Below are 24,026 nucleotides of genomic sequence, written 5' to 3' on the forward strand. Positions count from 1 at the left end.
TAAAAAAGCCAGACTGGAATTTGCAAAAATGCATGTTGACAAGCCACAAAGCTTCTGGGAGAATGTCCTTTGGACAGATGAGACCAAACTGGAGCTTTTTGGTAAGGCACATCAACTCTATGTTCATAGACTCAAAAACCAAGCATACGAAGAAAAGAACACTGTCCCTACGGTGAAACATGGAGGAGGCTCAGTAATGTTTTGGGGCTGCTTTGCTGCATCTGGCACAGGGTGTCTTGAAAGTGTGCAAGGTACGATGAAATCTGAAGACTATCAAGGCATTCTGGAGAGAAATGTGCTGCCTAGTGTCAGAAAGCTTGGTCTCAGTCGCAGGTCATGGGTCTTCCAACAGGACAACCATCCAAAACACACAGCCAAAAACACCCAAGAATGGCTGAGAGAAAAGCGTTGGACTATTCTAAAGTGGCCTTCTATGAGCCCAGATCTGAATCCCATTGAACATATGTGGAAGGAGCTGAAACATGCCATTTGGAGAAGACACCCATCAAACCTGAGACAACTGGAGCTGTTTGCTCATGAGGAGTGGGCCAAAATACCTGTTGACAGCTGCAGAACGCTCATTGACAAATACAGAAATCGTTTAATTGCAGTGATTGCCTCAAAAGGTTGTGCAACAAAATATTAAGTTATGGGTACCATCATTTTTGTCCAGCCCTATTTCATTAGTTTGTTTTTTTAAATAATTATGTTAATCAACAATTCAAAAGTGATGGCTGATTTTGATTATTTAATTTTCAATAAATTTTGATTTATTGTTACTTTTGTGAGTTTCAAGTGATTTCAGTGAGAATTGTGGGTTTTTCCTTCTTTAACTGAGGGGTACCAACAATTTTGTCCACGTGTGTACATGAAGTAGATTGGGAAAATGCATGTTTAAAAGCCCAAACTCAATCAATTAATACAAGGATGAAACTTCTCCAATATAAGTGGTTGATGAGAACTTACATAACTCCGACCAAACGGAATCACTGGTCGCCCAATATCCCAGATACTTGCAGCAAATGTTTAGTAGGAAAGGGCACTCTGTTTCATTGTGTTTGGGGCTGCTCAAAACTACAGAAGTTCTGGAAATCAGTCATACAAACTTTGTCTAAGATTGTTGGTGTGAGGGTGCCTCTTCATGCAAGGACATGTGTGTTGGGTATATTTCCAGAGAACTGTGTTTTCACTTCAAGTCAATCAACACTAATCGATTTTGGACTCCTGCAGACCAGGAGGCTGATATCTTTATACTGGAAAAAAATGGACATACCCTCAATGCATATGTGGGTCAGAGAAATGGCATCTTGTGTTGTACTAGAACGACTTACTTATATTGTCAGAGGAAGAGGGGAGGTCTTTGGCAAAATATGGTCACCTTTAACTGAGTTTCTCAGATGTTATGAGGCCAATTAATTTTGACAGTGGTGCTGAATTGTTGAGCTGTATGCTGCGTATTTATATTTATTTATATTTATTTTATTTTATTTCATTTATTCTTTCACTTTTTTATTTATTTGGGGGGGATCATGTTGCTTTTTGTTTGTTTCATGCTGAGTATTTTAAGTTTTTCATAATATAAAGCCCAATAAAGATATTGTTTAAAAATATATATATGTAACCCGCCTAAATAAGGGTTAAATAATACATTTTATTCATTTCTGTTAATTATTTCTTTCCACCTTACGTTTATACGTACTGTCAGTTTTATTTTGAAAACCGGATTTTGTTTTTGGATGAGACCGGAAGTAGTGTGCTAAAATAATCGACGTAGCTTAACATCGTTAATTCATGGACTGAGCACTGTCTCTGTGTCTCCCGTGAGGGTTGAAAACGAGAGGAAAAGGTATGAAAACCTGCTTGTCTTGCACGAAAACTAAGAAATTATTCAGTAAATTATATAAACTGATTGAAATTCCGCTCTAGAAGTTGGAGAACCGTCGAAGAAACACTTAATTGTCCAAAACCGCCTTCTTGGTAAGCCAGTTCCCACATGTTCCTAATGAGTGTGTCTGTGGAAATACCACCAGGTGACCATGCTAGCTGCAATTAATGGTGTATTGCACATTTTATGCTGTTTTTGAAGAATGTAATATACTAAAAAGGATTTATTTGATGGTTTGAGTTAATACTGATCCATCCTGCATCGCTAAAATAAGCACATTGTGAGACTTTTACACGGTGAAGTGCCGAGTCTCCTTCCTATGTGACTGAAGGTTAAAGATATACTCAGCAGAAAGTAATAGTGATCATACAGTTTCTCTTCATTGTAATTACAATTGGTTTAAATGCTATATTCTGACACTATGAGACATTTATTGTGAAAATAACCCTGGTTATCGACCTGTAAACTATAATATTGTGTTTTCCTAATAGAAAAGATACATTTTAATGTTGTACAACACTTTGAATGAATCTCATTGGATAATATTCCATCAGAAGCTGAACTATAGAGCTGTTTTGTAAATACAGGTCAGGTCAGGTGATGGGCTGGACCAGATAGAGGAGAGCTGGGAAGTGGGAAAATACAAATTCCAGCAAAAATAGCTGGAAAACGTGGACTTCAGAGAATGGCTGCAGCCCCTTGGTGGTCCAGATGGAGAAAGATTTTGCAGTGCTTGTAAATAAAATGAATCTTGGTACAATAGGTGTCAATGCTGTGAAATCTCACATGCATTCTGACGGCCACAAATCGGCTGTAAGAGGCAGACAACGGTTAACTGTGGCTACTTACTTTCCCGTGACCAGCAGCGTAACGTCTTCAGCATCTACTTCGACCACCACAAACAGCACAACTGCAGCTGTAGTGACCACCGCTCCCACCAGAGCCGCCGCTACCGTCAGAAAATCGAGCAGTCTTCGGGCTTCTTTTGGGTGGAATGCAACGCTGCAGGTGGAGGTGCTCTGGTGTCTGAACACTGCTGTGAAGCACCACTCATACACATCCAATGAATGCATTTCTGGATTGTTCCAGGCAATGTTTCTGGATTCAGAAATAGTCAAATGTTTCACCTGTGGAAAGGACAAAACTAGCTCCATGTTAAAGTTTGGACTTACCCCACACTTTAAAAATGGACTGCTTTCTTTAGTGAACAATGCAGGACCATTTGTTCTGATGTTTGATGAACGTTTCAACCAGTCAACAAAAAATAAACAACTAGATGTCCATGTTGGATTTTGGGGGGCTGGTGGAGTCCAGTCACGTTATTTAGGATCACAGTTCATGAGACGTTCAAAGACTGAAGATCTTCTGCACCTTTTCAAAGTAAGTATAGCTGTACTTTTTGTTCATGGAATGTTATTTGGATGAATTAAAGATTCAAGATGAGTTCACCATTTGTCAGTGAATCTTTTTGCTTTTAGAAGCTTCAAAAACTGTTTTTATTGTAGCTTTTCAATTATTTTATCAAATAGGTTGTCACCTTTTCAGTTTTTCTTTTTCATGTCAAATAAGTGAAGTAAAATATTTCTATTTTAGGGATTGTGTGTCTGCTGGACATAAAGAATCTCCTTTCCATCTGTGTGGATGGGCCAAATGTGAACATGAAATTCCTCAATCATTTCCATCCAGACCATGCTGAACTACATGGAGGTCAGCAGTTAAACAATGTTGGGAGCTGTGGATTGCACGTGGAAACATTCTGAAATGTCACAGTGTTCAGGAGGTTCCCCGTTAATCTGAAGATGTTGGACCACAAGATGAAGAGATGTGAAGTATTTGTGTTACACTTGTACAATGATGACAGTGTCCATCCAGGAGACAGTGACTTTAATTACACATGAAGATTCTGCAAATACAGAAGAGATACAGATCCAGTTTCTGATTAGTATTGGCTCTCTTTGCTGCTGTCTTCACTCCTCATGTTATGACTGGGTTTACTTCCTTGTACACCAAGATAACAGCACCAGTCTTTCACATGACAAAGCCAATACTGCCTCCTACTGACCAAAATGGGTATCGCCCTACAGTTACTGAGGAAGAAGCAGGTAAGTTTTCCCTGTTTTTAGGAGAGACACAAGGCCTTGAAAATTCTATTAAAATGAAAAATAATAGTGGTGGGACCAAACTAATGAGAAAAATGACTAATTCTGGACATCATATGAACAATAAAGATGTCCAGGGAGCCACATTTGCATGATTCTATTTCACTTAAAAAACAACCTGTCAACATTTGACAAATTACACTTAATTTCATTAGACCGAGTAGCTCTTTAGCTTCAGCTCACTTCTGTTTACTTTCACTCTTTGTAGTTTGTTTCTAAATTACTTTGAACTCAACACTTCAATCGACTCTCTGTGATAAAAGCAACGAGTAAATGAACATTTACCTGCATGAACATGTGAGAAGAAGCCGGGGTGCCTCCAGAAATGAGCTGAAAATGAGGTGGACACAAGACTTGATAAATCACATACTGATGTAATTTAGTTTATCTGATACAGGTGCAGTTGTGGTTTTTACAGTGACTCCTGTTCAATATAATCTAGAAGAAAAGATGCTGTACTTGAGGGGGAAAGTTCACCTTAAACATCTTTAGTTTATTGATCATTTCAATATTGAAAATTCTGCCCATGTGTGATGAAAATGTTTCTATTTACATCCAGTTATGGTGCAGTAAAATGAGTTTTCAGACACTTGTAAAGACCGTGTACACCACAAAAGTCATGAGGTTCCAGTGACTCCTATAACTCGATTTTAAAACACGTCTTTGTCGCAAAAAACAATCGTGTATTTTGGTTCTTTCATAAATTCTGGAAATATGACAATCTATTGGGTCATAAATATACATAAAGCAACTTGAATTATCAGTTTTGTTGACATAGAAAGTTGTGTTATTCAGAATTTCTTTGTGACATGGTATCTTAACTCCTCCTGAGTGATTACGATCGACTACAGCTGCTGACTCCTCTGATCCAGTTTAAATAGAACCCATTAGATCCACTCATTAGACTCAAACACTACAGTGGGAAAGTCTGAGGAGCTCAGCAAAGATCTGAAAAAGAAAATCATTGATGTGGATTTTCAACAGCATAACAGAATTCCTAAAATTCAGTCATGATTCTTGGTTTTTGTTGCCAAAACCAGAGTTTCAGTGGTCCCATCTTTCTACCACTATAAAACATTTCTGGATGCATCACTGCTCATATGGATCCTGCTGCTATTTGAAGCTGCAGATATTCAAGCAAATCATGTGTTTTGGTTGTTTCATAGATTTGTTGGAAGTTGTCTGGAAATATGAGAAAATCTACTGGGTCATAAATAAACATACCGTAACTTGAATTATCAGCTTTGGTCACGTAGAAGTTGTGTTCATCAAAATTTGAGATTGTGGCCAAACATTCTGACAAAGAGCCCCACAATTATCACCAATATGGAGAATAACAGAGAAAGATTATCACTTTTATTAGATCATTTAAAAGAACAAACTTGTATTATCTTTGGGGAAATGGTCAGAATGAAAGCAGCTGACGTTATCTGGGCTATGAAACACCTGTTGACATGTGAAAGCCTGTTCAGATAAATGGTCCAATGGGACCAAAAAACTGCAAAAACTGCAGCCACTTCATGGCCACAGGAAGCTACATTTGACACCAATGCTTGTGTGGGAATGGAGGTGCTGATTAGAAAGCATGAATTCAATCTAACAGCAGCTGTTAGGAGAGACTGAAGACCTTCACCACTTCCTCACTGACTGCAGATGTAGTACGGAGATGTACAGAGACAGGAAATGATGAGTCAGCTAAATGTGACGATGCAGTAGAACGTTCAACTCACATCTATCCTCAATTAAAAGCAGGACTTTAAATCATATTTTTCACAAACTTTTGCTCATAATTTCTTTCCACCTTAACTTTATCAGTACTTTGGCTTTTATTTTCTCGTTTACAGGGACCAACATCCATCGCTGAGGTACCGACATCAGACTGACAGGGTTTGTGATTTAAAAACACGCATGTGCTCGTTCACTGCAGAACATGACTTGTAGTTCACCAGATCTCAGCCACTCGTTAATCTGTGTAAAAAACAGTGTGAAGATCAAAATGCTTTGTCAGAAGTGTCCGTGTCAAATCAGCAGATTGGTTCCATAAGTACACATGGCATAGCAGCAGCATTTAAGAAAAGTCTTTGTGAAAAGCTCAATAAATGTGTTTTCATTGGATATTGATGAAGCCACTAGCCAGAGCTGGACAACAGTCTGAATGTGCTTGTTGGTTTTTTGATGATGATGCTTCCAGAGTAACTCAACATCTGCAAACACAAAAGTGAACATTGCCTCAACACTAACGGAAGAAGTAAAAGATGTCAGAAAGAAAGAAGAAATAGATCGCTGACCAGTTCTTGTAGCACCATCAATGTTTTTAATTGAACTGTAGTTTTCTGTAGTAATTTATATTTGTTGATTTATTTTCTATTTTCTTATTTATTTCAGATTATTTCAGTTACCAGTTCTTAGAGCACTTTAATGTTTTGTTGTTATTATTTGAACTGAACTATAGTTTGCTGTTATAAACTATATTTTTATTTATTTCGCTTATTTTTTGCACTGTAACTGTTTACATAGTTGTATTTCAGAATAAATAGTGCACATATTGTTAAAAGGTGAATCAATGTCCTTTTTCCATGTCTTTTACTGACTGGTTGCTAAACAATGTTTGCACCATGTTGTAGTCAGAGGGACCTACCACCACCTACTGGCCTTTTTTGGTATTACTATAATCTGCAGTCTGAGTTTGCAAAGGCAGATGTCTTCATTTCTTATTAGTTAGCTGGATTGTACCCCGAGCCAAAAGCAAAAATATTCAGATTGAGGATTATTTTTCACTTTAAGCCTGGATATGAGACACTAGAATGACGGAAACAGCCACAACAGGCAGCAGAGAGAACACACATGGTTCTGCAGCCGTGTTGATGAGATGTTCAGTTCTCTGCTGGAAGCCCACACTGGTGACCTGCTGGCCAGTAGCTGGTTGAGGATGAGCTCCATCTGTACCTCCAGGAGCCAGTGATGGACAGGAGGAAAGGAGAGCCACTCCAGTGGTGGAGACAGAATGAGGGACGCTTCAAGCTAGCAGAGAAAGGAGCAGAAAGTTTGTTAGTGCAGCGCCTCATCAGTCCCTAGTGAACGTCTTCAGTGAAGTCTGTCAGTTTGTGAGAGCAGGAGAAGCCGTCTGACTGGAGAGAACGCTGAACATCTGCTTTTAGCTCCACAGTCTGCTGCTGCTCAGTTGGGACGACTCATTGATTTGAGACTCACATTTCTGTGCACATTTTATTTACCTTTGTTTTATTTACTTTATAAAACTTCAGGAAGCTCTTTATTGATTTTAATTTTCAGTGAACTTTCTAAGAGATGCTGCTGAGCCTGGAAACTCCCTGCACTTTGTTAGGATTTTGAAACCAAGATGTCTGTTGTCTAAGATAAAAAAACAACCTTTAACATGTTGCAAATGTAAAAAGCTGTTTAATAAACATGTGCTTAAAGGCATTCAGTTTTGACACCAATATTTTCTTTTCTTTTTTTAAAAAAAATATGTTTATTGTGAAACATGTCAGATAAGTCATTTCGTGTGACATTTACATGTTTCTTTTACAGAATGCTCGAACAGGAACAATAGACATGGGAAAAAAGTAATAATGGCAAAAAGAAGGAAGTGATTGAAAAATAAATAGAGTTAAATAAAATTAAGTCGTGCTAAGAAAATAGAAAATTTAAAGTAAGTAGGTAACTGTCAATCGTAACACTGCAGTGACAGTAATGATAACAAGTTACCTGAAATATGTAATAATGATAAGGGAGACAAAAGTTATTTAAAAAATAATCAAAAATAAATAAATAAATAAAAATAATAAAAATAAAAAATAAATAAAAAATAAATATATCAATCAAAAAATAAATAAATAAATAAAAAAAGGAAAAAGAAAAAATTTAAAAATTAAAAAAAAAGGGGGGGTTCTAGCTCGCTTGGTTGTGTCTTCTCAAAGGTAGGGAGGTGTGTTCTGACATAATCTCTGATCTGGAGGTATTTGAAGAATTGATTATTTGGCAGGTGAAATTTTTCGTGAAGTTGTTGGAAGGAAGCAAACGTCCCTTCAATGTACAGATCACCAATGTTACTGATCCCTGCTCTCTTCCAGATGTTAAAGGTCCCGTCCAGTGTCGAGGGGATGAATGAGGGGTTTGCTGCTATAGGAAGGAGAGAGGATAATGTATTCAGTTTGAAATGTTTTTTCAATTGTTTCCACAATTTTATTGAGTCTGAGATTATTGGATTGTATCTATAGCATGTTCTGTTGATTGGTATAGGTGATAATATGACTGCCCTGATGGAGTATGGTAAACAGTCTTCGTGCTCCATCTCCAGACTATCATGGGATGAGGTGTCATCATGTAGCCAGTAAGCAAGGGAGTGAATTCCAGCCGCCCAGTAATATAATCTAAAGTCCGGCAATGCCAGCCCTCCAACTGTTCTATGTTTGCAAAGGTGCTCTTTTTTTATTCTGTGCCTTTTATAGTTCCATACAAAAGGAAGAATAATAGAATCCAGTTTACTAAAGAAGGATTTAGTGAGATATACAGGCAGGTTTTGAAAAAAGTAGAGTATCTGGGGGAGGAAGATCATTATAATAACATTTACTCTACCCAGTAAAGAGATGGGAAGGGTCTAACTGGTGGATTTGTTCTAACTCCAGTTGTTTAGCCCTGTTCTGCTTCCTGCGAGATGATTGGTAGGAAATTATACAGCCCCTCAAATATGCCTTGAGTGTGTCCCACAATAATGTGGAGGGGGTGTCCTTATTGTCATTAGTTTCAAGAAACAACTTGATATGTTGTTCTATATATTCACAGAACTTAGCATCTGAAATAAGTTGTGGGTTAAACTTCCAGCTTCTCTGTGCAGATATGTTTTCACTAGGCCTGAATGTGAAAGAGACTGGACTATGATCTGAAATAATGATGTTGTGATATTTTGCATTGTAAGTAAGTGGAAATAATTTGCCATCGACTAGGAAGAAGTCAATCCTGGAATAGACATTATGCACCTTAGAGTGGAAGGAGAACTCTCTGCCAGCCGTGTTGGAGACTCGCCAAACATCAACCAGGTTCATATTGTCAATATATGATTTCAAAAACATACCTGCTTTGGTTGGTTCAACCCTCTTGGTGGAGGACCTATCTAAATAGGTATCCAACACCAAATTAAAATCTCCGCTGATGATCAGATTGGTGGTAGAGATATTCGGTATTAGGTTTAGGGTCTTTCAGAACAATTCTGGATCGTCATTGTTAGGGCCATAGATGTTTAGCAAGGTAACTGGGATAGAGTAGATCTCCCCTATAACAACTACATATCTCCCCTCTTTATCCACTATTGTGGATAATTGCTAAAATGGGACACCCCTGCGGATCAGGATGGCTGCACCTCTGGCTTTCACTGGGAAGTTAGAGTGGTATATTTGTTGTATCCACCTACATCTGAGTCTGGTGTGCGAGTTATTTTTTAGATGAGTTTCTTGTAAGAAAATTATGTCAGCTTGCAGTGATTTTAGATGTGCTAGAACTTTACCTCTTTTAACCGGTTCATTAATACCATTCACATTCCATGAACAAAAGGTTATATCCTCCCTCCTTTTCCCTTGTTGTATTTCACTGAGCATTAGACTGTGTAGGCTGTTCACAGGAAGATAGGCTTACCCTCCAACCTTCTGACTTCTCTATAGGATATGTGCGACCTTGAGCTAAGTAACACTCCCTCAGCCCTCCTTCTCCCTTGCCCACCCCCCTCTCACCCCTACATATAAGTAAATACAGGAAAACCCCAAAACACAGTAGTTGGAACATTACTAACAATGTATGTTTTGCTCTTTCTGAGCAAAGAACAAATTTCAACTCCATCAACCAGCAGAGGTCGAACTCTTGATCCTTTCTGATAGTAGCTCTACAGAACTTCTAATAAAAACCTATGTATGGCTTAGCAATGGGATTTTGTATTACCCATTAAGTAGGATAGTCATTAACTCAGAAAACACAGCAGTCTCTATTAAGGTAACGTAAACGGAAAAATAGCACTGTTAATATATGAGTAGACCTTGCACGTATGGGATGACTCTCAGTTGTTTCTCCGGCCGAAGTGGCGTTCTGCATACAGACGGGCCTCCTCTGGGTTGGTGAATGTGGTCTCGTTCCCGTCGTGTGTCACTCTCAGCTTGGCTGGGTAAAGGAGTCCGAATTTTACCCCGGGCTTGTCTCGTAGTAGGTTCCTGGCTGGGGTGAATGCAGCTCGGCACTTGATCACGGCGGGAGGAAAATCTCTGAAGATCTGGATGCGCTGGCCATGGAATTGGAGGTTTGTGGTTTTAGAAATCTTCTGCATGATGTCTTCGAGGTCATGGCAGTAGTGCACTCGGCAAATCAGATGCCGTGGCGGGTCGTTATCTCCGGGACGCTCTCGTAGTGCCCTGTGTGTGCGGTCGATCACCGGTTTTACATCGAGCTTCAGCACGTCGGTTAGGAGCTGTGCCACAAAGTCCCTGGTTCTCTGGCCGTGTTCTTGTCCTTCTTTTAACTCCAACAATTCTCAGGTTCTGACGTTTAGATCGCCCCTCTAAGTCCAAGCATTTCTCTGAGAGCTTATCTACTTGGTTGTTCAGCTGTTTTACTTGGGTTCTGAGTTCCACAACGATGTCTGAAGTAGCATTAGCCAACTCTTCCAAACTTTTTAATGTCTCACTTTGGGAGTCTACTCGGGCATTAACGGCATTAAATGCATTGTCGTTTTCTTCTCTTAGAGTGGTTATTTCTTCCCTCAAGGTTTTACTCACATCGGCAATTTTTTCATCGATTTTGTTGCAGATATCTGACCGAGCTTGCGCCAGTTCGGTTCGGAGTGAAGCTATAGTGGCTAGCACCTGTTGAGCTTCTGCGTCCTGTCCGCTCATCTTCGGCTACTCCTTTCCACTCCGAGTCGGGGCGTCAGACGGGCCTCTATCGCACCTAAGGCAGGAGTGGTGTACTAGCAGATTCTCCCAAACTTCAGGGTTAAATATACACAGGTTTAAGTTTTAAGTGTCATTTTAAAACGGATTCTGTAGGAGCTATGGCGAGACGCGTCCTATCCTTTCATCGCTCAACAGCGCCCCCCTTGACGCCAATATTTTCACTTTTACTGCAAATGAATATCAGCTCCAAATATCAGTTATCGGCCTCTTTGATGACTAATAATCGGTATCGGCCCTGAAAAAACCATATGGGTCTGTCTGTAGTCTGAACACATTGCTCTGTGAAGTGGAAACAATCCTTAATAATCACCAGATCACCACCACGTCCTCTGACCCTTTGATTTAGACGTCATGGGGGCAGAACTGGTGGACACTAGCGAGGATTCAAAAGGACTTTATTAAACAAAGCAGGAACTAAATCAATACAGAAATGTTCAAACTGGACTGAGGAGAAAATAAACCAAACTCATTCCAGAAACAAACAAAACTGCTGCGACTGCAAAAACAAACAACTAAGTTCAAAAGAGGAAACATAGAAAAAAACAACCTGAAACTGGATAAACTGAACAAAGAAACTGATGAAACAGGAGGAAGTGAACTAACAGGACAAGACAAAGTGTCCAGAACAGTCTGATGCAGCTCTGAGGAACAAACAAGTCCAACATCAGAACAGACCAGAGATCAGTTCAAAGGCTGCTCAACAAAACTATTCATTCCAAGGGCAGGATGGTAGGCAGGGGGGGGCTGGTCGGTATATAGAGATAAATATTTAACATCTCTAATATATATGTAAATATTGATCTGTGTGTTTGTTAACATTACAGGTGATGCAGATGTTTGTAATCTTTAATATCGTGGACGTTAGCGGCTAAAATGTTTCTTCTAACCACAGTTTATTCAGAACCTTCTCTTCAAAATATTTATGAATTTAAAACACAAAAACTGCTTCTCTCATGTTTTAATGTGATTTTTGTTGGTAGAAGAGGTCGACACACTGAGAAAAAACATGAAATCCTGCTCTTTTATTCTATTCCTGTTCAAACTAAGAATCATTTCACTCATTTTCAGAACATGTGATTTAATTCTTGTTGCTGAGACTCCAGCAGGAGGCGCCGTTCCTTCAGTCCACCAAGCACCAGAAATCTGTAAAAAACTGATTATTTATCAGAACTAAACGCTGCAGATTAGTTTTGTGTTTAGTTTTCAGACTGATTCAGCTTTTACATTCATATTTCTGTAGTTCTGCAGCTTCTTTTGTCCTGTTTTTATAGAGAAAGTCTAAAATATGTGGAAGAATTTAGATTTCCTGTTGGATAAAAAGAGAGATTTAATAATAATGTAGGTTTGTCCTCATTGCTTCAAGACTAAAGTGCATAAAAGAAACTAGAATGTCTGAATAGAAAGAATATTCAGATGAAAACACGTCGTGTTAACTGGATGTTTGTGTGATTTCTGTTTGCTTTGTGAAGGTTTTAAAACTCTGTGAGCTAAATAATCATCAGATGTTTTTACAGGAAAAGATTTTAAATGTCTGTTTGTTCTAAAAAGAAAAAAAGGAACAAATGAATACAATAACAATATTAGATTATAAAACAGTTTGCACAGTTGTTTGCACACAAAAACCTGATTTTCTCTGGACAATAATGTGTGAAAGTCTGTCAGCAGTTTGTAGATTCACTGCTTCCTCTCTCATTTCACACTTTGTGCAGCTCAAATGCTTTTAGTTCAAGTGAGCGTCAGAGAAACACCACATCCTGATTTTCACTCTCAACATTTGACTGGAAAAAGACGCAAACACCACATTTGGCTCCTGGAAGAATCACAACTTCATCTTTGAAGAGGAAGAAGATTAGATTTAATCCATGAATGTGAAAACATGTTTGTGAGGGACAGAGTCATGGAGAGACTCAACTATCTGTTCAACACTGTTTCTCTGACAGGAGGAGACTCTGGAGACTGAACTCAGCACAGAAACACTGAGGAGGAACCAGACCTGAACCAGAACCCAAATCCAGGATAGAGAGGTTGAGTGAATGTGGTGTTGAAGGTGTGGAGGAGGATCAGAGAGTCAGAGGAGACTCTGTAGAAGGACAGAGTTCCAGCAGGAACGTCCACATAAACTGAAACTCTGTGAGAGACTGAGGAGGAACTGATGGATGTTTTACTGTTATTGTGAATGACAGAGTAACCATCATCAGAGCAGATCAGACTCCAGGACTGATCATTAAATCCAAACCGACAGTCATCTCTGTCTCCTTTCCTTCTGATTCCTCTGTAACTCACTGATATTTTAACCCATCCTCTCCACTCCACCTCCCAGTAACAGCGACCAGTCAGACCAGTTCCACACAGCAGCTGAGGCCACCAGTCAAACCTGTCTGGATGATCAGGATACCACTGATCCTCCTCCACTAATGTCACCTTCCTGTTGTTGTCAGACAGTTTGAGGTTTCTGTTTACTGTGTTTGTGTCGACTGTGAGTTGACAGGAATCTGATGGAGAGAACAAACACAACACAGCTGCAGTTATTGATGGATCATGTGATCAGTATTAAAGCTTTGATGATGACCTCAGAGATGTGACACTTTGAAGATGCTTGAATGTGCTGCTTTGTTTCCATCAATCCATTCAAACACACTTACACTTCCTCAGACCTGGTGTCAACCATCGGACTCCAGCAGGCGTCACCCTGAAAGGAGGAGGACGGTCAGAGCAGCAGAGACTCTTTCAGCAGCACACATGGACGTTACATGGCTCTCACGCTGTTCCACTGATAAAGGACCAGTCCAACATGGAGACACAGACACCTGAATGCAGCATCTCTAAAGTCCTGTCCTGTGCTCGTCACGTTCCAGCTCAGTTTACACTCATTATTCAGCTTTACTCATTGGTAGTGTCTACAGATACGGACCCGTACCCGTAGCCTATGGCCTACGGATACGGCACTTTCCCTTATCATAAATATTAATGAGCTGGCTGATGAACGCTCCTCGTGATTGGCTGGTAATCCGACATACATAAATATTAATGAGCCGGTTTGGTAATCCGAGTGATGAAGGCGCTTCCGTGATTCGAGGTGAATCTGCGTGCCGAGCCTGTCATGTCAGTCATCTGCTGTTCTCTTTTCTATCATGCATAATGTCATATAAATCACATAATCAGCACGACTATTAAAAATAGCAAAACTTTTTATTCACGTCACCCTGTTCTAATAAAGCACAAACAGCAAACAAAACAAATGGCAGAACTAACAGCCAGCAAACTACAAGTATTTTTTTACCTTCAAAAGTAGCGACAGACTATTACATATTAACAACCTAAACAAAACCCTGACGTATTTTCTACGTCTGTCAACACAGACACTGTCACAGTCACTTTAATGCTAGCGGACTCTGTTGAATGGCTAAGTTACATCACCACAAACAAATCTCACAATATCACAGTAAATCGAGTTTGTGGGTTTTTTGTAATTCATGCCGAATTAAAGAGCTGCTCCTCACCATTCACGAGTGTTTGTTTCATATTCGACATCCTTAATTTTATCTTGTAAATTTGCGTCCGAAATTAAATGGGAACATTTGCAATGGAGTTCGTCAGCCGCTTCCACCACTGAACGCGGTAAACTAATTAATAGGAGCTGGACTTCAAACAATTTAGACACGGCGTCTAAAAGCGTAAAAACTACAATGTCTAAAGTGTGAGAGGAGACGGTGTATTTTTGGTTAAATTATACAATGTTCGCCGTCAAAGTCATTCATTTAAACTGCCTGTAATGTGCAGCAAATAGTAGTTAACCGGCGCCAGCTCTTCAGTGACCTTAACGGGTCCGTACCTCGAGCATCAACCTTATTCATTGATGTTTCCTGGAGCTAGGCTAAAAGGTTCCCTGTCTGTCATGTCCAAGTGCTAAGCTACGCTAACAGTTTCCTCTTCCCTTCAGTCATGGTGTGTAGCTGAGCTAACAGTGTTCTTCTGCTTCCACTCTTTGTGTTAAGGTAGGCTAAAAGCTTCCTGAGAGTGTCTGTCTGTCTGTACCTGAGAGTTTCCAGTCTACAGTGTGGATCCTCCACTTTAGCTCTCAGCATCTTCTCTCCTGAGTCTCCTGGATGGTTGTAGCTCAGGTCCAGCTCTCTCAGATTTGAGGTCTTGAAGCTCAGAGCTGAGGCCAGAGAAGCACAGCCTTCCTCTGTGACCAGACAGCCTGACAGCCTGCACACACAAAACAACACAAACCTGATGGACAACACTTGGCTGGATGTTTCTCACTCTTTGTTTTCTTTTTGTCTTTCACCTACATTTTGGTGCAGATTTGATGCGTCTGAAGCAAATAAAGAATCAATCTTTCATTTTCTTTCTCTTTCAAAGTGTGAGTCCTGACCTGAGAGCTTCCAGTTTACAGTGTGGACTCTCCAGTCCAGCAGAAAGACTCTCCACTCCTGAATCCTGCAGGTTGTTGTTAGTCAGGTCCAGCTCTGTCACACTGGAGGACTGGGAGCTGAGGACTGAGGACAGAGCTCCACAGCTTCTCTCTGACAGATTACAGCCACTCAGTCTGAAGAGACAAAGACAAGAAAAGAAGTAAAACATTAAGTACAGTATTTTCTGTCCTGTTGAAAAGACAGCAGTGAATTTAACAACAAATACATCCCACTATGTCCAGAATACAGCAGCAGTAAGTCCACCTATCAGGTGATCAGGAATCACAGAGTCATCAGGATCAATCAGAATCTCTGCTGGTGAGAAGGTGGACTGTTCAGGTGGTCAAACATTTGAACATTGTTCTCCACATCTTCTCCTTCCTGCTTCTTGTCCAACAGCTGAACTGCAGAGTTTAGTCATCGAACAAACATCAAACACTAAAGGTTTGTTCTGGTGTTTCCTTTTCATTGACGTCTATCTGGAACATTCTATTTTGTAAAATGGTGGAAACTAAAACAGAACCTGGAACCAAGACTGTACAGGTTCTTACAGGTTCTGGTTCTGTGATGCAGGTTCCAGGTTGTTAAGTTCCTGTAGTGGAAGAGGCCTCATTAAGAGAAACTAGAGCTAAAGGTCAGTAACCAGTGGCGTGCACAGACATTTTGGGGGGCAGGTGCTCAGTGGAAAAAAAGGGCACCTTGTGCAGCGTGTAGAACCACCGGCTGTCTGAATATAACAGTGTGAGATTTGAAAAAATAACAAAATCAGGAACACATTTTCCGTAACGGCATTCATTTTAACATCTTAATAATGACAGACAAAGAGTCAATAAAACATTGTACCTTAAAAATTGGTAAATTAAAAGAGATCGAAAACATCAAGACTGATTCCTGACATTAGGCTACAACAAGGCAGAAAGCTACTTTTTCTTTTTGTCATTTAGCAAATTAGTCACAGCAAGTGTTGCCTCAACCTGCAGGCTAATAATAAACCTACACAAACTAAATATTCAGTTATAGTATACTGATCATATGCTGTACCAATTCACCAAATAACACTGGTTGTGAGGTCATCGTCGTCACGTTATGTCAGTTAATTGATTATTATTATGGGTAGTGTCGAGCTTGTTAAGCAGGCGGGCAGCTGACTAATTTAGGCACGGTTGTTTAGCGCTACATGAGACAGGCTACTTCACAACAGAGACAAACTAGAAAAGCACTCAGAGAGCGCAGTACTCTGCCAAGGCTGCTCAGTTGATGGATCATTTCTGATGGATGAAATATTTCATAAAAAATGACCTTGTGCTGAGTACAGGCATGTGTTATTCATGTACATGTTATGTATTCATACCAAATCACATGTAAATGACTTTTATAGAGGTCTGTTGATCAGTTCATCACTTTTGGCAAGCCTTTGTTTTGCTACTGTTAAAATAACCGTTCCCTCCATGCTTTTATTTTGAAGGTGTATTTTTAATGGTCAGGGCTTTTATTTTGTAACCATTCCAGCGGCACAGGAAGTGTTTCTCTCAGAAGAGGTTTCTTGACATGACGAAGACGCTGCTGAAAAGTCAGAAAATTCACACAAAGATGAAAGAAAACGGTTCCACTGTTGCTGTCTAGTAAAGGATGTGTTTAAACTTAGAAGCAGCTGGAATGGAGACAAGAAAGGAGTGAAGGACAGAAAGGTGAATTTATGTTCAAAATAGGGCTGACGGCTGAACATAAATAAAGACTTTGTGAACCATCAGGAGCTTCACCATTGTCTGTCTGGGGTTTGCTTCATACGTGACCTAAATATGTAGCGGGACTCAGAAACAGCCCACAGTTTAATCATTTGTGCCAAATCCATTAGTCCGTTTATGAGTAAAGTTTCACACAGACAGACAAACAGATTAACAGATTCACAGACAAACGTACGCCGATCGTTACATAACTCTGCCGTTCCTTGGTGGAGTAATAAATGCACCGTGTGGCAACTGAGGCTTATGAACAAAACACTGGATTCATTTAGGTGTTACCTGGATGGTGGTGTTCACGTTACGAGATGGGGAGAGTCACGGCACGGGTCATGTGTGTGTGTGTTTAATGTTAACATTTTTTTTTTATAACTTTGAGATGTGGAGGACACCTGCTTGATACTGAGGGTAAGGGGCAGGTGCTCTAGCACCACCTGGTGTCTATCTGTGCACGCCACTGTCAGTAACAGAACTGATGTGAGTCATAGAAATACAGAAAACCTCCCACCTCAGCTGTTCTGTTCCTCATGAATAAAAACACATTTTAAATGGTCATGAGTTGAACAGGTTGATGAGTCCTGACCTGAGAGCTTCCAGTTTACAGTGTGGACTCTCCAGTCCAGCAGAAAGACTCTCCACTCCTGAATCCTGCAGGTTGTTGTTAGTCAGGTCCAGCTCTGTCACACTGGAGGACTGGGAGCTGAGGACTGAGGACAGAGCTCCACAGCTTCTCTCTGACAGATTACAGCCACTCAGTCTGAAGAGACAAAAAGCAGATTATACTGATGAAACAGCAGGAAAATTAAAAGTATCTTCAGTCTCCAATCACTTACAGAACTTTCTTGGAGGCTTTGACCACTGGCAGCAGCCTCAGAAGAGCCTCCTCTGAAGCAGAGTATTTCTTCAGGTCAAACACGTCCAGATGTTCTTCTGATGACAGTAAGATGAAGACCAGAGCTGACCACTGAGCAGGAGACAGTTTATCTGTGGACAGACGTCCTGATCTCAGGGACTGTTGGATCTCCTCCACTAGAGAAACATCCTTCTGTTCATTCAGACAGTGGAACAGATTGATGCTTCTCTCTGCAGACACGTTCTCACTGATCTTCTTCTTGATGTACTCCACTGTTTTCTGATTGGTCTGTGAGAGACTTCCTGTCTGTGTCAGCAGGCCTCGTAGGAGATTCTGATTGGTCGGCAGTGACAGACCCAGGAGGAAGCGCAGGAACAAGTCCAGGTGTCCGTTTGGACTCTGTAAGGCCTCATCCACAGCTCTCTGGTAGAAACGTGCTGATTTACTCTGGAACAGTTTAGACCAACGAGATGTTGTTTGTTGTTGTTCTTCCAGCAGATTGATTCCAGAGTTGATGAAGGTCTGATGGACATGAAGAGCAGCCAGAAACTCCTGAACGCTCAGATGGACAAAGCAGAACACCTTGTCCTGGTACAGTCCTCTCTCCTCTTTAAAGATCTGTGTGAACACTCCTGAGTACTTTGAGGCTGCTCTCATATCGATGCCACACTCTGTCAGGTCAGACTCATAGAAGATCAGGTTTCCTTTCTGCAGCTGCTCAAAAGCCAGTTTTCCCAGAGACTCAATCATCCTCCTGCTGTCTGGACTCCAGTGTGGATCTGTCTCAGCTCCTCCATCATACTTGACCTTCTTGACTTTGGTCTGAACCACCAGGTGGTGGATGAACATCTCAGTCAGGGTTCTGGGCAGATCTCCTCCCTCTCTGCTTCTCAGCAGCTCCTCCAGAACTGTAGCAGTGATCCAGCAGAACACTGGGATGTGGCACATGATGTGGAGGCTTCGTGATGTCTTCATGTGGGAGATGATGCTGCTGGCCTGCTCCTCATCTCTGGATCTCTTCCTGAAGTACTCCTCCTTCTGTGGGTCGGTGAACCCTCTGACCTCCGTCACCATGTCCACACAGTCAGGAGGGATCTGATTGGCTGCTGCAGGTCGTGTGGTTATCCAGAGGCGAGCAGAGGGAAGCAGATTCCCCCTGATCAGGTTTGTCAGCAGCACATCCACTGAGGTGGACTCTGTAACATCAGTCAGGACCTCATTGTTGTGGAAGTCCAGAGGAAGGCGACACTCATCCAGACCGTCAAAGATCAACACAACCTGGAAGTCTTCAAAGCTGCACATTCCTGCTGCTTTGGTTTCACTGAAGAAGTGATGAACAAGTTCCACCAAACTGAACTTTCTCTCTTTCAGCACATTCAGCTCTCTGAAAGTCAATGGAAACATGAAGTGGATGTCCTGGTTGCTTTTGTCTTCAGCCCAGTCCAGAGTCAACTTCTGTGTTAACACTGTTTTCCCGATGCCAGCCACTCCCTGTGTCATCACTGTTCTGATTGGTCCATCTCTTCCAGGTGAGCCTCTAAAGATGTCTTCTGCTCTGATGCTTGTTTCTGCTCTGTCTGCTTTCCTGGATGCTGCTTCAATCTGTCTGACCTCATGTTCATCATTGACCTCTGCAGTCCCTCCCTCTGTGATGTACAGCTCTGTGTAGATCTCATTCAGGAGGGTCTTCTGTCCTGCTTTAGCGATGCCCTCAAACACTCTCTGGAACTTCTTCTTCAGAGAACATTTAAGTTTACGTCCACAAACTGCAGCAGCAAGTTCTGAATGAAAACACAAGAAAGAAAGAGTGAAGTAGAAGTAACCTGGATATTAAAGCACCAAAGTAGCAATGAAGTGAAGGTGACAGTTTGTCCCCTAAAGACTGATTGTGTGAAGATATTCAGAGACTTTAGTAAATGTTCTGTTGATCAGCAGCTTCAGTCTTTACACAAATCCTCTTACTGCTCTGCAGATGGTCAGCCAGCTTCTCCTGCTTCATCCTCCTCAGGAACAACACTGTGATCTGCTCAAACATCTCTCTGCTGCTCCTCTCATCTTCATCATCACCCTCCAACTCCTCCTCATCCTCCCTCTGACTCTCTGAGCATTCTGGGTAATCTGGACTCACAACCTTCTGCATCTTCTTCAGCTCCTTCTTCACAAAAGTCACCATGTTGTCCTCCAGCAGCTGGAACAGAGAAATGTGTCAATGAGTCCATCAGAGTCAAATCATGGAGCCAAACATCAGATCCATGTTGGACACACTGACAGTCCACTGGTCTACAAAGAGCAGCATGGAGACGCCTGAACACAGCAGATGGAGAACAACTTGTTGTCCATGAACTCACCATGAATATGGAGTCCAGGTGATGCTGCTGGACAGACTGAGCTCTGGGAACCTCTGAGTTCTGCTGCTCCACTCTGTGGATCAACATCAACAGTTAACTCTCACTTTATCACACAGAGACAAACACCAGCTGAAGGTCCATGATGTTCATTAGAGATTCCAACATTAGTCTGTTTTCCACTGCAGGAACTTTCTGTTCATTTTGACTCATCATCAATCTTTGTTCTCACTACAGGAACCGTCCCTGTAGAACCTCTTTCAGGACTGTTTTAGGGGTTCAACGTTCCTTCTAGCATATAGGCTAATATACAAGCTATCATTTAGGCTAACATAAAGGCTAACAAGGCTTTTATGATCACAGAACTGGAGTTTTGTCCAGTGAAACTATTTCTTGATACTTCAGTGAACTCAGAGTTCTTGCTGTGATCCACCTGGTTCTGTTTTTAATGTCTCTGTGGATGATGTTCACGTTATTAGCATCACTTCTTCAAAACATTTGTTCTGTTTGATGAGGAGCCAATCTGTGATCAAACTAGCAGCTCTGAAACCTTGTTCTGAACATCTTACCCCTCTGCAGCAGGACCTGGTTCTCCTTTAAAATCAGGAGGATAATCTTTAGACCAGTCACTCTTAAAGGACACACAGCTGGATGCAGGTCCAGGTCCAGAGGACTCTGGTCTCTGATGGATTCTGATAGATAAAGAAGAAACCCACCAGTAAGAGAATTTCATTTTAATTTCTTTCAGCCATGAACCTTGTAGCAGAGTTTCAGAGTGATTTAATGATGGAATGTATTTGGAACAATGACAGAACATTTGACACAACATTCAGTAGTTTGATTTCACAGCTTACTTCTCTGCAGCAGGAGGTTGATCATTTTTAAATTCAATGGAGCGACCCATCGACCAGTCGCTCTTTAAGGACACACAGCTGGATGCAGGTCCAGGTCCAGGTCCAGGTCCAGGTCCAGGCCCAGGTCCAGGTCCAGGTGGATTCCTGTCAATAATGATGCAGCAGTGATGTGATGCTGAGCTCTGACATGCAGCAGAGTCCTGGACAGTTAGAGATGGTGGTCTCACCTCTGAGCTTTGCTCTGGTTCTCCTGTTCCCCACACAGAGAGCTTTTAGAGGGAGGGACTCCCTCCTCTCTGTCCTCACACTCATCCATGATGCTCAACTCACAGCAGCTCACACACACTTTCTACCTTCACCTGCACAGGAAACAAACATCATTCATCCACTCAGATCCTCCTGGAGAAGATCAGCTGCTGCACTTCTACTATCAGTCCAGCAGATGGAGTCATGGAGCTGCAGAGACTCACAGAGAAACCGAAAGTATAAAAAGACACGACGCAGTTTGTATTGTGAAGAAACAAAGAAACATCAGCAGCTGATCAAACTGACTGAAGTCAATCAATAATCTAATATAAATACTGACTGATTGCAGTGAATCAATAACCTAATAATCATATTGATGGATGTTTAAACAGCAGTGATCCAGAGTTTGTGGTGAAATAAGAAGTGAACATGTAGAAACATGACAGAGCAGAAACAAACAGCAACATTACTGAAGTTAAAGCAGCAAACAAAGCAAACTTACACTTTATTCAAAGCGCTGAAGAAGAACAAAGTTTCCAGTCCACTCCTGGACGCTCAGACATGATCTGTTTCCTGGAACCAGTCAGGACTCCACCTGTGAGGAAGCAGTAGGCAGGTTTTCACAATAAGAGCACATTTTGCAGACTGTAGCATAAAGATGACGTAGCTACTGTGACGCCACCCGTTGGTTTCTGCACTGAGAAAATGAAGCCAGAATTTTACTCTTTGCATAATCAACATAGCAGTTTGTCATCTTTAATACTGAGGAATTTTTCAAGTATCTTATCCCCGAAACTATGGAGCTAGAACAGTCTCATAATTCACAAAAGCACACAGAAGAATTCACAAATGTATACTGGTATTCATACAAAAATGTCTCTCAACACATAAATATTTTTTGATGCACACAAAACGTTTGCCTTTTTGTAAAAAAGTAAAAACAATCCACAAATAAATTAAGAAAGTTCACAAATGTATAACTGCATTCACAAACTGCTTTTGTGTGTGAATCTTTTTGAGACTCCCCTGCAGTGGTGTCGATCCACAAATCCATTTTTTTCAACACGGAAGTTTCTGTAGCCAATCAGATGTCTCCCTCCTTTCAGCCAATCACAAAAACTCACCCCACGTGGGGGTGGGTGTACTGTTCAGCCAATCATATGAACGCGTCCGCACAGCGTTATACTTGACCGGCTCACTGGCCTGAAGAGCGAAGCTGCCCATCGGAGTGACCATGGTGTCTGATGGGGACAATGTTTTAAGCATAGATATGAAGAGTAGATGTGCCAGCGCGCTATAGCAGCCAAATAATTGACGTCATAGACATAATCAAGAGTCGACGCCGCTTGGGGTGCTGCGCAGCGAGAAATACGGCCGCCATCTTGGTCCGGTCACCTGCTCCACTCAGCGCTGTTTGACAGCGCATTTAATCCATCTTAACTCTGAATATTAAACTGATTTTCACGCGTTTTTTATTTTTATTTTTTTGCTGCAAACGTCATACATGTAGCTATGATACAGGACAAATGGTTCAGCGTATTTTAATATTCATAGCGGGAAAAATAGATAATAATAATAATCGGTAATAGAATATTCTGATATTAAGCTCGACTCAAACACTGTAAACACACACACAGTAATATATGTTAGAGGAGCAGATAATAGCAGTAAAGTCAATTATTTTAATAATTTGAAGAGACAATATATTATTACACTATACAGTGTGTACGGAAAATATTCAGACCCCTTGAAATTTTTCACTCTCTGTGTCATTGCAGCCATTTGCCAAAATCAAAAAAGTTCATTTTATTTCTCATTAATGTACACTCAGCACCCCATCTTGACAGAAAAAAACAGAAATGTAGAAATTTTTGCAAATATATTAAAAAAGAAAAACTGAAATATCACATGGTCAGAAGTATTCAGACCCTTTGCAGCGACATTCATATTTAACTCACATCCTGTCCATTTCTTCTGATCCTCCTCCAGATGGTTCTGCTTCTTTATTGGAGTCCAGCTGTGTTTAATTAAACTGATTGGATTTGATTAGGAAAGGCACACACCTGTCTATATAAGACCTTACAGCTCACAGTGCATGTCAGAGCAAATGAGAATCATGAGGTGGAAGGAACTGCCCAAGGAGCTCAGAGACAGAATTGTAGCCAAGGCACAGATCTGGACAAGGTTACAAAAGAATTTATGCAGCACTCAAGGTTCCTCAGAGCACAGTGGCCTCCATAATCCTCAAATGGAAGAAGTTTGGGACGACCACAACTCTTCCTAGACCTGGCCGTCCAGCCAAACTGAGCAATGGTGGGAGAAGAGCCTTGGTGAGAGAGGTAAAGAAGAACCCAAAGATCACTGTGGCTGAGCTCCAGAGATGCAGTCGGGAGATAGGAGAAAGTTCCACAAAGTCAACTATCACTGCAGCCCTCCACCAGTCGGGGCTTTATGGCAGAGTGGCCCGACGGAAGCCTCTCCTCAGTGCAAGACACATGAAAGTATAGCGTTTGAAAAAACACATGAAGGACTCCCAGACTATGAGAAATAAGATTCTCTGGTCTGATGAGGCCA

At 41.1% G+C, this 24,026-nt stretch overlaps 2 protein-coding genes across 9 annotated transcripts in view; one reads left to right on the forward strand and one right to left on the reverse strand.

Annotated features, from left to right (window-relative positions):
• LOC127533723 (mucin-22-like) overlaps positions 1–24,026 on the forward strand; it is a 147,981-nt gene that overhangs the window by 47,312 nt on the left and 76,643 nt on the right. The gene's annotated exons all lie outside the window — the stretch shown is intronic.
• The window catches only part of LOC127533722 (NACHT, LRR and PYD domains-containing protein 12-like), a 184,802-nt gene that overhangs the window by 43,553 nt on the left and 117,223 nt on the right, over positions 1–24,026 (reverse strand). For 2 of the 7 annotated variants that reach the window (XM_051947526.1, XM_051947527.1), the window contains exons 10-14: positions 17,738–17,911; positions 15,376–15,549; positions 15,033–15,206; positions 13,640–13,686; positions 11,376–13,489 (exon numbers count right to left, since the gene is read on the reverse strand). The exons of 2 other annotated variants lie outside the window; for them this stretch is intronic. In XM_051947526.1, the coding sequence (XP_051803486.1) occupies positions 12,960–13,489; positions 13,640–13,686; positions 15,033–15,206; positions 15,376–15,549; positions 17,738–17,911 (1,099 nt within the window). In that variant the 3' untranslated portion in view covers positions 11,376–12,959. Of the gene's footprint in view, positions 1–6,553; positions 7,066–11,375; positions 13,490–13,639; positions 13,687–15,032; positions 15,207–15,375; positions 15,550–17,737; positions 17,912–17,987; positions 19,789–19,969; positions 20,196–20,355; positions 20,429–20,921; positions 21,045–21,206; positions 21,351–21,433; positions 21,945–24,026 lie in introns of those variants that run through there. 3 more of the 7 variants (XM_051947534.1, XM_051947528.1, XM_051947530.1) reach the window with 3 other exon arrangements.

This window comes from Acanthochromis polyacanthus, chromosome 4 (genome assembly GCF_021347895.1).
Source record: "Acanthochromis polyacanthus isolate Apoly-LR-REF ecotype Palm Island chromosome 4, KAUST_Apoly_ChrSc, whole genome shotgun sequence".
Classification (NCBI taxonomy): Eukaryota; Metazoa; Chordata; class Actinopteri; family Pomacentridae; genus Acanthochromis; species Acanthochromis polyacanthus.